This window comes from Atractosteus spatula, chromosome 3 (assembly GCF_055471065.1).
Source record: "Atractosteus spatula isolate fAtrSpa1 chromosome 3, fAtrSpa1.hap1, whole genome shotgun sequence".
NCBI classification, from domain to species: Eukaryota; Metazoa; Chordata; class Actinopteri; order Semionotiformes; family Lepisosteidae; genus Atractosteus; species Atractosteus spatula.
In genome coordinates this window covers 54,153,092-54,165,185 of record NC_142708.1, presented here as the reverse complement: position 1 = coordinate 54,165,185, position 12,094 = coordinate 54,153,092, and the positions used below count along the sequence as shown (strand labels likewise).

General features: G+C 35.2%; 1 protein-coding gene across 5 annotated transcripts in view; it reads left to right on the top strand.

The window, feature by feature from the left end:
* Window positions 1-11,604, top strand: part of slc20a2 (solute carrier family 20 member 2) — a 71,865-nt gene extending 60,261 nt beyond the window's left edge. For 3 of the 5 annotated variants that reach the window (XM_088910678.1, XM_088910676.1, XM_088910677.1), the window contains exons 10-11: window positions 1,561-1,645; window positions 6,562-11,604. In XM_088910678.1, the coding sequence (XP_088766804.1) occupies window positions 1,561-1,645; window positions 6,562-6,726 (250 nt within the window). In that variant the 3' untranslated portion in view covers window positions 6,727-11,604. Of the gene's footprint in view, window positions 1-1,560; window positions 1,646-3,572; window positions 3,658-6,561 lie in introns of all 5 variants that reach the window. The other 2 variants (XM_088910679.1, XM_088910680.1) reach the window with 2 other exon arrangements.
* Window positions 11,605-12,094: the final 490 nt, after the last annotated feature.

The following is a 12,094-nucleotide window of genomic DNA, read 5'->3' as shown; positions in this document are numbered from 1 at the left end:
AGTCCATGAGAGTACACCATTTATTTCTACTAATTTATGAGCTAGGAATAATTAGACAGCCTGTTATACTGAAGCACAAAAGTAAAAGTTCTTAGTGTTGCTTCTGTAATTTATTTTTTAATTTGTCAGAATAATACATTTAAATTACAATTACAAGCAAAATATATATTTTATTTATTGGCAAAATATCAAATTATCTATTTTAATCACTTTTTGATCTTTATGCTCTGTTTCGATGATAATCAGATTTTGAAGGGACCTTTTTAATACTCTTATGTTTTTTTGTATTTTTTGGTGGAAGAATTTAATACTGAACTGGGACAAACTATTCAATGTTTATAGTAGTGGGGTTCTGTTTATTGTGAATAATGCTGCATTATGGCATCTAATGTCAGCCCCACTCAGGCGAGACTGTACAATTCTGGAGGCTCTCTGTAAACTGTCACTGCTGCTGTCTTTCAGCACTCTGGAGTTGAAATGGCACTGTGTGCAGTTCTGCAGACTGATTTTGGCCAGTGGGCAAATAACAGCTTTATTTTTTCATACAAAAAGGGAAAACGGGAGGCCAGATAGCTCAAAGTCTTTTCCTGCCTTTATTTTTATATAAATGGACAGATTTTGTTTTTTATGTCTGTGTTGATGTCCCATATTCAAATCATTCTTGAGAAATGCACAGTTAGAGTACTGTGACATTATGGCACGTAAGTCACGGCTTGCAGTTTATTCATCTGCATGATGACCTGTAAGAAACTACAGGCATAAATGAATATGGCACAATCGGTACAATTCAATGAAAGAGGTTAATGTGTGGGGGACAAATGTGGAAATGTTTGGAACTGTTCTTCATTACAGCCAGACATTTTAAAAAATAAAAATTAAATATGGATGCTGAAGTAACATTGATCATTTAAACAGCTGTCACTTCTATTATTCAAATTTAGTATTTCTTGTCAATTGAAATCCTATTTACCAAAACAAGCCCCTCAGTTTTATGGTTAAGGTTGAAGGGTTTTGTTTGTATGTTTTTCATGACACTAAAGCTAACCATGTGGATACTAAGTATAAAAATGTAGGAGGGATTTACTTTTTTCAGATTTATGGAAAAAGCTATTTAAAAAAAAACTTTTTTAAAAACCTTTTTTTTTCCTTGGTATGGTCTTGGGAATAGAATCTGCTTTTAATTAAATGGATGCATTTTCTCTGGATGCAGTCATTTTACTTTTGGTAGAACTGTCAAACAAAGATTTGTACAATGAAACTTGGTTGTTTTTTTTTCCCCCGATTCCTAAGCAAATATTTGTTTGGAATGACTGAGTTAATAAAGATACAGTACCAACACACACACACACACACACACACACACACACACACACACACTAAGACAAACTGGGTCGTGCACATTTGAACTGTGAAGACGTTTTCTTGGTAAAGTGGGAGCTGACCACAAAAGCTCTTTGGTGAGGAGCTGCCGATGTTGCATGCTGTTTCTGTGGCTCTGAGAACATCGGCGCAAGAACAAAGGAGTGACTGTGAAGTGTTGTTTCTTTGTGCTCCCCGCAGTGGATTCACTATTGAACTGGCTTCGGCGCTCACTGTAGTGTTCGCCTCCAATATTGGACTTCCTATCAGTACCACACACTGCAAGGTATGCCTGAGCCATGTGACAACAGTCTGGCCTCCTCCAGTCTGGGCTTCTCAGATCAGTCCGCTGTGGGATGACAGTGTCTGGGGGCAGAGATTGCACCACTTTGAGAATACAGGGCCCTTTTTTATGCATTTGCGCACGCTTAGGAACCAACTGTGAAGGAGCATGACCAAATGCTTAGCTTCTACACATACAAACCTGTGTACATTTCAATATAATATCATTTTAAAGAGGACAATAGCCAATGGCAGAGAAAGGTTTTCGACAACGATAAAAATGGAAGCTGCAAGTATCTTTTTGTGATTTTTTTTTTCTTCCCACCAGCGATTTAATTAAATGTGATTGTAGCCTTTTGGCAAAGCTGTCAGTCTGAATCAATGTTGAGTGTTCTGATGCTTCTGCACTGCAACACGGTAGACTCTGGAGGTGACTTTAATTCACGGTTGTGCACACATTTGTGCACTGCAGATGTGCCAGGAAGGACGCAACAGTGGGTTAAATCTCTGGTGTCTACTGCACCAGAAAGAAGCTGGATGAGAATTTGTAGAGCTGGCTTGTTCCTGGAAAGCAACATGAATTGGCTTATATACTTCACGCTTAACTATTTTTAGAAGTTTATAAATTCATTATGCATTGTTCACTTGTAATTCATCTTGGCTTCCTGTCCAATATTTATGATTTGTATCTTAACCACCACTAGGAGCCTCAATAACAGTCACACTGTTTGTGTATAATATGAACAGCATACATTTATGTGCTTAATAAAACAGGGCAAAGCAGATATTAATTGTTTTTGATTTTATACAAAAGTTTTGTGTAACCAAAAACCTTTTCTAAGCAGTGTGGAAAACCAAATAGCCATTTCCCTATAGTAAATAATTTTATAAATACAAATGTACAGCTACAAATAAAACATTAAAGCTACAGTAGTTTTGGACTTCAAATCCAAAATAAACATGTTGGGAGGTCAGCTGGCTCATCTTGTATCTCACCACTTTTTTAACTGTTTTTTGCTCTGCGCAGGAGAAGCTCCCTGCAGTGCTTCAAATATCTAAATATGATTATTCAGGAATCCCCCAGGCAGATGAGATGTGAAATATCAACCAGGTTACATGGTCAGGTGCTGTAGATCCTCAAATAAAATCTGTCTCTTGTCTGACGTGTCTGGATGTAGACTAATTGATATTCCTGAGACGAAAGCAGTGGCTTGCAATTTTCAAGCATGTAAAATTAAGTCCTTTTGAGTGAGGTTCAGCATTTTGATAGAGAATGTCGGTGTAATTCTGTATTAGACAAAGGTATAGATGCCCACTGTAGTAAATATACCAGAAGTGCTTGTATTTGTTTCCACAACACAAGCAAAGAATCAAGGAGTAACTGGTTATCTCACTCAATACAGTACATATCCAGTGTAGTTTCTTTAAAAAGAGATTCCTATTCTCATGCTAGCCATTATTTTCATAGGGAGCAGTAGCTCAAACCAGGAGGTACACGTATCAGGAAGAGTGCTAAACATATGGACCACGTGTTTTTGAGTCTTGAGACTCAGTTAGCTAGTAGCAGATGGATGAGAAACCGGACAAATGGCCTCCTCTCTGTTTTGATATTTTCTCATTACTGAAAAATTCTGCTCACCAGTCATTCATTTCTTTTTCTTAACTTGCTGCTTCCACTGCCATTGGTTTTGTAGATTTGAGTGATTGTGTTGAAGAAAAAGGTGCATATCTTTGCCCCAGATGGACACTGTCTTAAGGGACTGAGCTGAGCAAGCCAAAAAGGAGCACTGAAACCTATCTTCATACACCTGTATTTCACCAGCCCCTCTCTCCTCTACTCATTGCATGTTGTGGTATATGGGAAACCTTTCCTCTGTCTTACTGTACTAGATTCTCACCATTGTTTTATTCTTTGTTCCATTTCTTCACAGTGGATTTTGCATTGAAGTAATGAGTGCGCTAACTGTACTTGTTGCCTCAAATGTGGGCATCCCAATAAGCTCCACTCACTGCAAGGTATTGGAGTGTGCAGTCATGACGACGATCGAGAGAAACTGTTCAAATACAATGATTTAGAAAATTTTAAAAAATGAAAGCGCAATTATAGAAGTCTTGCCGACTCGTGCATTTTTCCGTGTCATTGTGAAGCAGCTAAGCAGATCGCCATTTTAAATTTGTGTATAAACAAATAAGTGGAACAACAACTTCCAAAAGATATGGTCAGTATTAATCATGGTAAAAAAATGCCATCACTGTTCAGTCTTCTCCAGTACATCAAAAAATGCTACAGAGAAGATAGGTGCTTAACTAGTATATATTATTGATTATTGATATATATGCTTGTGCTAGTGAGGGATATGACTGTTTTTGAAAAAACCCAAAAAATATAATTGACTAAATTAACTGCTTTTCACCTGTATGCTCTTTCAAATATTTCAAGCAAAAATGAATTACCAAGATAGAAGATAGCTGTTAGATTTTTGTTTTTAATATATTTTTTACATGTGAACTGCTTAAATAGTGATTTAAAACAATTGCAGCACTTCTGTTTGACTGTCACTCATTTAAAACTAGTCATCTATTAGTCATCTGCAAAATTATTACTTTAAGAATGTATATAATAATCAATATCTGGGTTCCAGTTAGTCCTTAGATAACATGAAATGAGCATTTCACAGTGTGTCTTGTCTAGATTCTTTTTCTGACTATACCCATTAGTTTTAAGCTTTTAAAGTGACTGATTCAGTGGAAATCTTGTTTTTAGTTTGTGTCCTTACATAAAGTTACTGTACATCATTTTACCATACTTATTAATACTGAAAACAGGAATGTGCCAAAGCAGAACTTAAGAATGTCCTTTTCTAGAATATTCTAGAATACTAGAAAGAAGTTAGATGTGAGCTGCGATTTTAAGTATTTTTAAGGAAAAATGCATAAGTAGCAAACTTCTACCAAAACTAGAAATCAAATTATAACAATGTTGACTTTCAATTGTCCGTCGGTCACCATTCATCAAAACTGTGTAATTTTAACATTCCTTGATTCTAATTTCTTTAACAAACCTCTGATTTTCCTAATTTTTGTGCATCATCTGTTTTTTATACTGACCCTATTAACATTTCATTTAACTTTGATAATTTTAGTGTGCTTTCTTGCCTTTATGTTTGTAGTTCAATTCCTTAAAAAGGACCTTCCCCTTGAACATTCAGAGGCTTAGACATCGCAAGCACAGTAAACAGTGCAGGGACAGAACAACTTATGGGGTGCTCCTTATGTGCCCTTCAAATCTACAATTTTTAGTTGTAGTCCCTCACAAATGCCATTCTTTGCAGTGTTACAATCGTGTTATGTGATTCTCACTGAATGGGAACGAGAATTCAAACAGCTCAAGAGATTCTTTCAAAAACATCTGCTGATATGAATAACGTCTCTCTCTGGCACGCAAACTATTTTTTGGTCATGCTTTTATCTCACTGTTAAGTGACAGAAAAGGTGTTATGTACTTGTGCAATGATTTATTCAATGTTACAAAGAACCATTCATAAAATTATTTCCAATTAAATTATAATAGAGTATCTGGGCTAGGTTTAGACCTGGCAGGCAGATGCAGTCATTGAGTGTCTGGTCTTGCAGGTTTTAGAGACCTAATTAGGATCTGAAAAACACACCTGATGTGACTTATTTGCTTAATTTAAGTAAGTCATAAAATTCTGTGATAGATGAAAATCAGAAACAAATGCCGCACAGAGAATAAACTTGGGCATTTGTCAAGTGATTAGCCCTAAGACATTAGTATGCTATGTATTTTTGACATGATTGGCAAGTGGGCTATTGTCGCAGTGATAAACTCGCTATCCCTCACCAATTCCACTTCAGCTTACAGAACTTTTTCATGGAATTGTTCAGTTGTACAGGAAACACCACAGTCAAAAAATTTAAATAAGAGCCTGTACATGTACAAAATAAAAAATAACCATTGGCATTTGAGAATTTATCAAGCTGAACATAACCGAGGTCTATGTCGCATCTATGTATGTTACAATGGGCACTTGTAGTAAACAAACCAGTGTGACATTTTAAAGGCAGCTAATTAGCTGGTGTTGTATGACCCTGTACGCTGTCAGTTTTCCAAAATTAGCTCGCCTTTTTTTACCACCCACTGTGCTTCAAGTTACAGTTCTCGTATAAGGAAAAGTCGTCACCAGCGAGGTTGAATTTCGGCAGGTTCCTGGGCATGCATGCTTGCCCATGTTTCTTGGAAAAGGGTATTACTGTAACACTAGGGAAAACAGCAGAGAACCACACCAGAGAAAGACTTGGGTAAATCTTTGCACAAGAGGATCAGACTGTGCCAGGGTTTGTATAGATCAGTCCGCTTCTGGTTCACTTTCATTTTTCTTCATTTCCTTGAGCTGATGAATAAATCTCTTAATAATAATGGATGTTATCAACATTCATTAGCATTATTTTTACCTGGACATTTAATTTCAGGTGCAATTAAAGTGACCTGTTAATGTTGTCATTTCAGCAAAAACATTAGGTACTAAAAGCCTTTGAGCTCTGTTCTCTTTGAGAAGAGACTGGTTTCTGTTGTTTAATTACAGTATATAGTATACATAACACTTTTTCTATTATAGCAGGAAGGGTAGTACAAAATAAGCTTTAGCTTATGCGTTGCTTCTTTACGTTTAGCACTTGGTAGAGAGTTTGCTGTAAACTTAAATGAACTAACTAAGCTTAGAAAGAAAAAAAAATCAATCATTACATCCTAGCAATTTGCCAAGAACCACCATTTTACTAACAATCTTAAGATGCGCTACAGATTTGCTTGCTAATGTTTTTTTGTTGTCTGTAAAATTATACTGATTTTGTCTCTTCCGTTGTGTTGTTTTTTTTTTGTTCTTGTGTTAACCCTTCCAGGTGGGTTCAGTGGTGGCCGTGGGCTGGATCCGATCGAAGAAGGCAGTGGACTGGCGTTTGTTCAGGAACATCTTCCTGGCGTGGTTCGTAACGGTCCCTGTGGCAGGGCTGTTCAGCGCTGCTGTCATGGCTATTTTTGTGTATGGCATTCTTCCATACGTCTGAGCGAGCCCCCCCAAAAAAGAGGAGGCCTCGGAGAGCGTCAGACAGCCAGAGCTCATTCAGTTGGACTAGTAGAAACGGGCTGGGGATCAGAAGCTGTTGTGGAAATGTCCAGAATTCAGTTTTTTTTTTTATTTATTCATTTCTTTTTCTTCAAAGATATGCAACTAGATAAGAAAGAGGCCCCCCTTTTGTAATCTTCCAAATGGCATCTGCTGTACATAACACTGAGAGTGTACATTTTGTGACATGGTGATATAATGTGCATTTTAAAAAGTAATAAAAACTGCATTTATATGTATATATAAATATACATATATATGCCTATATACATATATAGAAATATCTATACTGACATATTAATGTTTAACACTACCTGAATCACGGTGAATATAAAGCAGATCTTTCCAATGGAATAATCTTGTAGATGGAAAATGTAAATAATGTATAATTGAGTGCCATTTTTGTACTAAGGTTTGCTTTAAGAAACTCAAGTGTGATTGAGCAAATGCCATGTCATTGTGGCATATTTATCAGCGAGGTACTGCTTTTTTGGGGGGGTGGAAGTTGTCAATTTACTATAATATCATTTAATAATTTTCCCATAATTAGAGATAATTGGAAAAAATAAGTTTTTAAGAAAGCTTCCATTACCTTTCCAAATGGACTTCATATTTTTTTAAAAATGTAATATAATGTAATTTCTACTGTAAATACTTTCTTAGAGTAATTTAATTTTTAAAACTTGGGGCCATTAAGTAATGAATCAGCTGACAAATATCTGTGCCAATTAGGATTTCACAAAAACCCGGTCCACAGGGAACTACTGAGCAAGCATCACATTGGGGAAAAAAGTCATTTTTATAGAGACCAGAAAAAAGGTTTCCCACATGGAAACTTTTTATTATACCATCTACCTGTATGAGTTCAGTGGTGCAAAAAACCTCTCTCAGTGTCCCATATTGCATTATACACAGGGACTCTTTGTGCAGATTTGGATTTTAAAGTTTTAACAAAAAAAATATTATAAAGTTTGAAATACGAGTTTTATCAAATTAAAATCTGTATTAATAAACATTTGTGTGCAAGAGAATAAATTTCACTTTTAAATTGTTTGACACAAGAATGTAACTTAAAGCAGTGTGTGAAATTCAACTTGTACTCCTTGCTCGAGGTCACAAAACATTGAATGATAAATGATACATCAAAGCACAATATTCATAACAAATATTTTGAAATATCTGTCAATAGCACAGCAACCTGGACAAAACTGAACTACTCTAAAAAAGAACATTTAATAAGTTAAATCTCTTATCACATGACCCATAATGTACTGAACTTCAGTGTTACAAGATTAATTTTCTTAATTAAAAATCTTACTTTTAAGTGTGTTGTATACAATCCATCCAGTCATTATATTAATTTGGAATGCAATAGATATTTTTCCATCTGATTTTTTATTTTACCTAACAAATCATTATTGCCCAAACGTGTAGATGATGTACTTCAATATTTTTATATGGCACTTGATCTTGGAAACAAAACAAGATTTTAGATTGAGTTTGAGTATTAAATGGAGAAATATGGATAGCAAATTGTTTTAATGTACATTTCAAGTGGAGAGGTACAGTAATCATCAGTTGGCATACATGATTTAGGTTTAAACCGATCTGACTTTGCACTAAGCAAATTATACTAAAACTAATTAAGTTATTTTGCTCAGAACAACCCAGTGTCCCGAGTTTCCAGTATGCAACAGATGCACTTTGAAATGTGTTTTTTTTTCTGCCGACCTGCCCTGAAATGGCCCTGAGCAAATTTCACATGGCACATTGTTTGAGAAAAATCCATTTTACCAAAGATTCAGAGGAATAGGAAGAAAATACTATTTTCAAGGTAAAAAATGAAATCCATTAAGAGTAGCTTGTCATTTTACTTTTTCTGGACACTGGACATTCCTCTGAGCTCCCATACGAAAATTACACTGTCTACACACCACTATCAGCCTTCATTCACAAACAATATGGGATAGTTTTTTTTCCTGTCAAGGACTCCTCTCAAAGAATATTAAAAAATATAGTTGGCATAGAAATATTTATTAAGTGAACAGGGTTGATTTGGTAAAAGTTTATCTATTTTTCACTTGGTGCTAGATGTAATGTATTCATCCCTTGTAGATATTTCCCTGTGATGTTTCAACTTATCTGTGTTGTGCGTTTCTTCGTGTTGATATGTAACTATGCAGAAAACGTGATTTGCCACTCGTCTCTTGTACTAAATCAACGTAAGATTTTCTCACTGAAAAGTAAACACTACCTGCAGTAAAAGTGCACACTGGATTTATTTGTTCCACAAATCAAATACATGTATATCTCCTTACCTGCATCTAACTGCTTTCGGGCTTGTATGTAGCTTTTGCGGCTTTTCCTGTAGAGAAGTCATCCCAAAAACAAAGTACAACGTTTTAGTAGACGCACAACAGCATATATTTGAGAATTGAACCTTATGTCAGCTGAGATTTACCTCATTTCCAGAAAGATATTCAATTTTCTCTTACCACATTCAGGAATTGCATGTGTGCTCACCAGTTTTCTGTAGGGATTTTTCCAAGTTTCTGCTACATAGTTTGTCTCCTCAGTTTACATAGCGTCAGTTTAAGTACTATTGCATCCAATGTCAGGAAAAAAAAGTGTTACAACGCTCCAAACTCAAATTCTCATTGAGTTCACAGAATTAGTATTGCAGTATAATGAATGTAAGTGAACCAATGATCTGAAAAGGGAGATGAATGTTCAGTATGAAAAAAGTCTAGTGCGCAGACCTTAAGAAGTTACAGTAAATGTGTAGTGTCATAATTTTGGTATGAAAACACTACAATTAGATGTGAAGATTGAGTGATGTCAGTCAGGCGTTAAAGGTTATATACTGTATGTACAGTATATATTAAAATTACTTCCCCTGATTGTTTTCTCTATTGCTGCAATATTTCTCTTTGCAGTTGGATGTACTAAAGTATGTATTTTCAATGTCTTCTCATGACCCAGAAATAGGAAGGTGGCTGAGCTATACAACTATATTGAAAAGAGCAATTTAATATCTGCAAATCCTTATTCATTATCATAGCTTAAGACTTCAGATGTATGTAATGTGAAAATCTTAACATGATCAATCTATGTGCATTAGTGCACATTTACTTTTCCATTTTATTTCATATTGCATAGATACAATAGTTTTGTACTTACTGCGTAATGGTGTAACACAGCAGAACAACAGACTAATTAATCCAATGAAAGAAAATTTTGTGAACTATGAAATATGAGTAAATAACCTGAAGTGTCTAGAAAGAGTAAAACTATTATTTTTTTTATTTGAATAGTGGTGGTTTTTTTTTCCGATAAGACACCACTGCATAGTTTAGCACAAGGTTACGGATGTGATTTTAAATGAGTTCCATCTGACTATATTTTTATACCATATCTAAGTTAACCTTTTTTGTTGGATAAATTACCTCCAAAGCTCTGAACAGAATAATGCTCGTAATAGTTAAGGAAGCTTTTCCTTAGATATATTTTCATCAGATTTCAGGAAAGCTCCCTGAAACTTTTATAAAGAGCATGTTTTTTTCTGTCCTGGCTGATAGGATGATAGGTTTGAGTTTATTTTTTTCATTTTAATTTTTTATTATATATAAAGTGCTTTGTAATTTTGTTTCCCACTCGCAGCAGTGAGAGCAAGCCTTTTATCACTTTCACATTAAGAGCTGTCCAGTTTGAAAATGCTTGAATCTAATTACAGAAACATAGTGGTGCTAAAGATCGCCACCTAGTGGATGGCACTATGGATTATTAGCAGTTGTATTGGTTATTCACAGGGTTTTCATTACCAGTACTGTTCCTTTGGCTATCCTTATCTAATTACCGTAAGGGATTAAAAAGGAAGAAAATGCAGAATCATTAAATATAATGCACAGTGTTCAAAAGAGGTGTGTGATTCATAACTCATCTGTAAAAATGATCAATGCCAATATACTACTTGAGTTATTGTAAATTGTCAGAATAATTCTTCTTTGCAGGTTGGCAAAGGAAGACAGCCAGTATTGTGCGTGCAACACAAGTGAAAAAGTACAGGAAAAAACGCCTCTTGTAACACAAAGAGTTACAAAACTGTCTTTACAAAAGCGGGTGTCCAGAATTTTTTTTTAGCTGGAGCTTTGTAAGAGGAGCTGGCTTTTGATAATCTAATGTACTGAAAGGGCATAACACAATGCCCCAGAAATTTACTAAATCCAGCTGGAGTCTGAATATGACGCATGGTTCAAGCTCTGTATCATACTCACATGACTCAGTTAGCCATCATCCACAGAAGTGGTGCCAGAAGGAATCAGCTCTCTTGATGTGAGAGATCTGTGTGTTTCCACTGTCAAACTATAACCTTAAAAAGTATGAGTGAAGAGTCTCAGCAGTAAGACAAGAAGCTGCCAGTTTCTTTAGAGTTGTTATCGTCAGGGTTGATTACATACTTGAGTACTTTGGCTGTAGAGCATGTTTTCAATGTTTTTCTTATCAATATGGTGGCTTTTTGTTGACTGTCTTAGGGCACCTCTAACCTAGCCAGTTGTTTCACTTTGCTCTGTGCTGTATTTTTACTGCAATTGTTTGGAACATGTTTTTGCTATAAAGTCTTTCCAACCTGGGCTGTCTTTCAGTTTCCCTGTCATCAACTGATGAAATAATGCTACTAGTAACTGGATGTAGACCTAATCTTTTGTTTGTTTTTAATATTCTGTACTGTGTCATATTCTGTATTTTTCTTTATTTTTTAGCGCAAACATTCAGCATTTAAAATTAAATTATGGGAATTAAAATTACAAAGAATACAAAATGTGTTTGTCTTTTGTTTCTGTAAACTGATTCACACAATACTCCGTGTCCTATCAAAGTTTACTTTAGTTTAAGGGTGAGAAAATTACAAATATTACAAGGAAACATTTTCAGATATATAGTTGTAAAGCTCAAACAAAGCAGTACTTCCTTTTAAATTATCCGAGTACAAAATCAGGTTTGAAAGTACTTAAAAAATAAGAAGTAGAATAACTTTCCACTCCTTTCTAAGCTTCTTAAATCTTTATCTCAGAAGAGCTTTTACTAAGATATTCCTCCAACATAATGAAAACAGTTTGCTGATTCCATTGGGGAAAAAAATCTAATTAAAATGTAGACAAAAAGATAATCAACTTGCATAAGAGTAACTCCAAACAAGTATGATCTGAGTTTCCTCAAGGCAATTGTGTCAGTGAGGTAGTTCCAGCTAAACATTCTCGTGTTTAAAAGGAAACCTTTTTCATTAATTCCTTCTGCCTCTCATTGTTTCT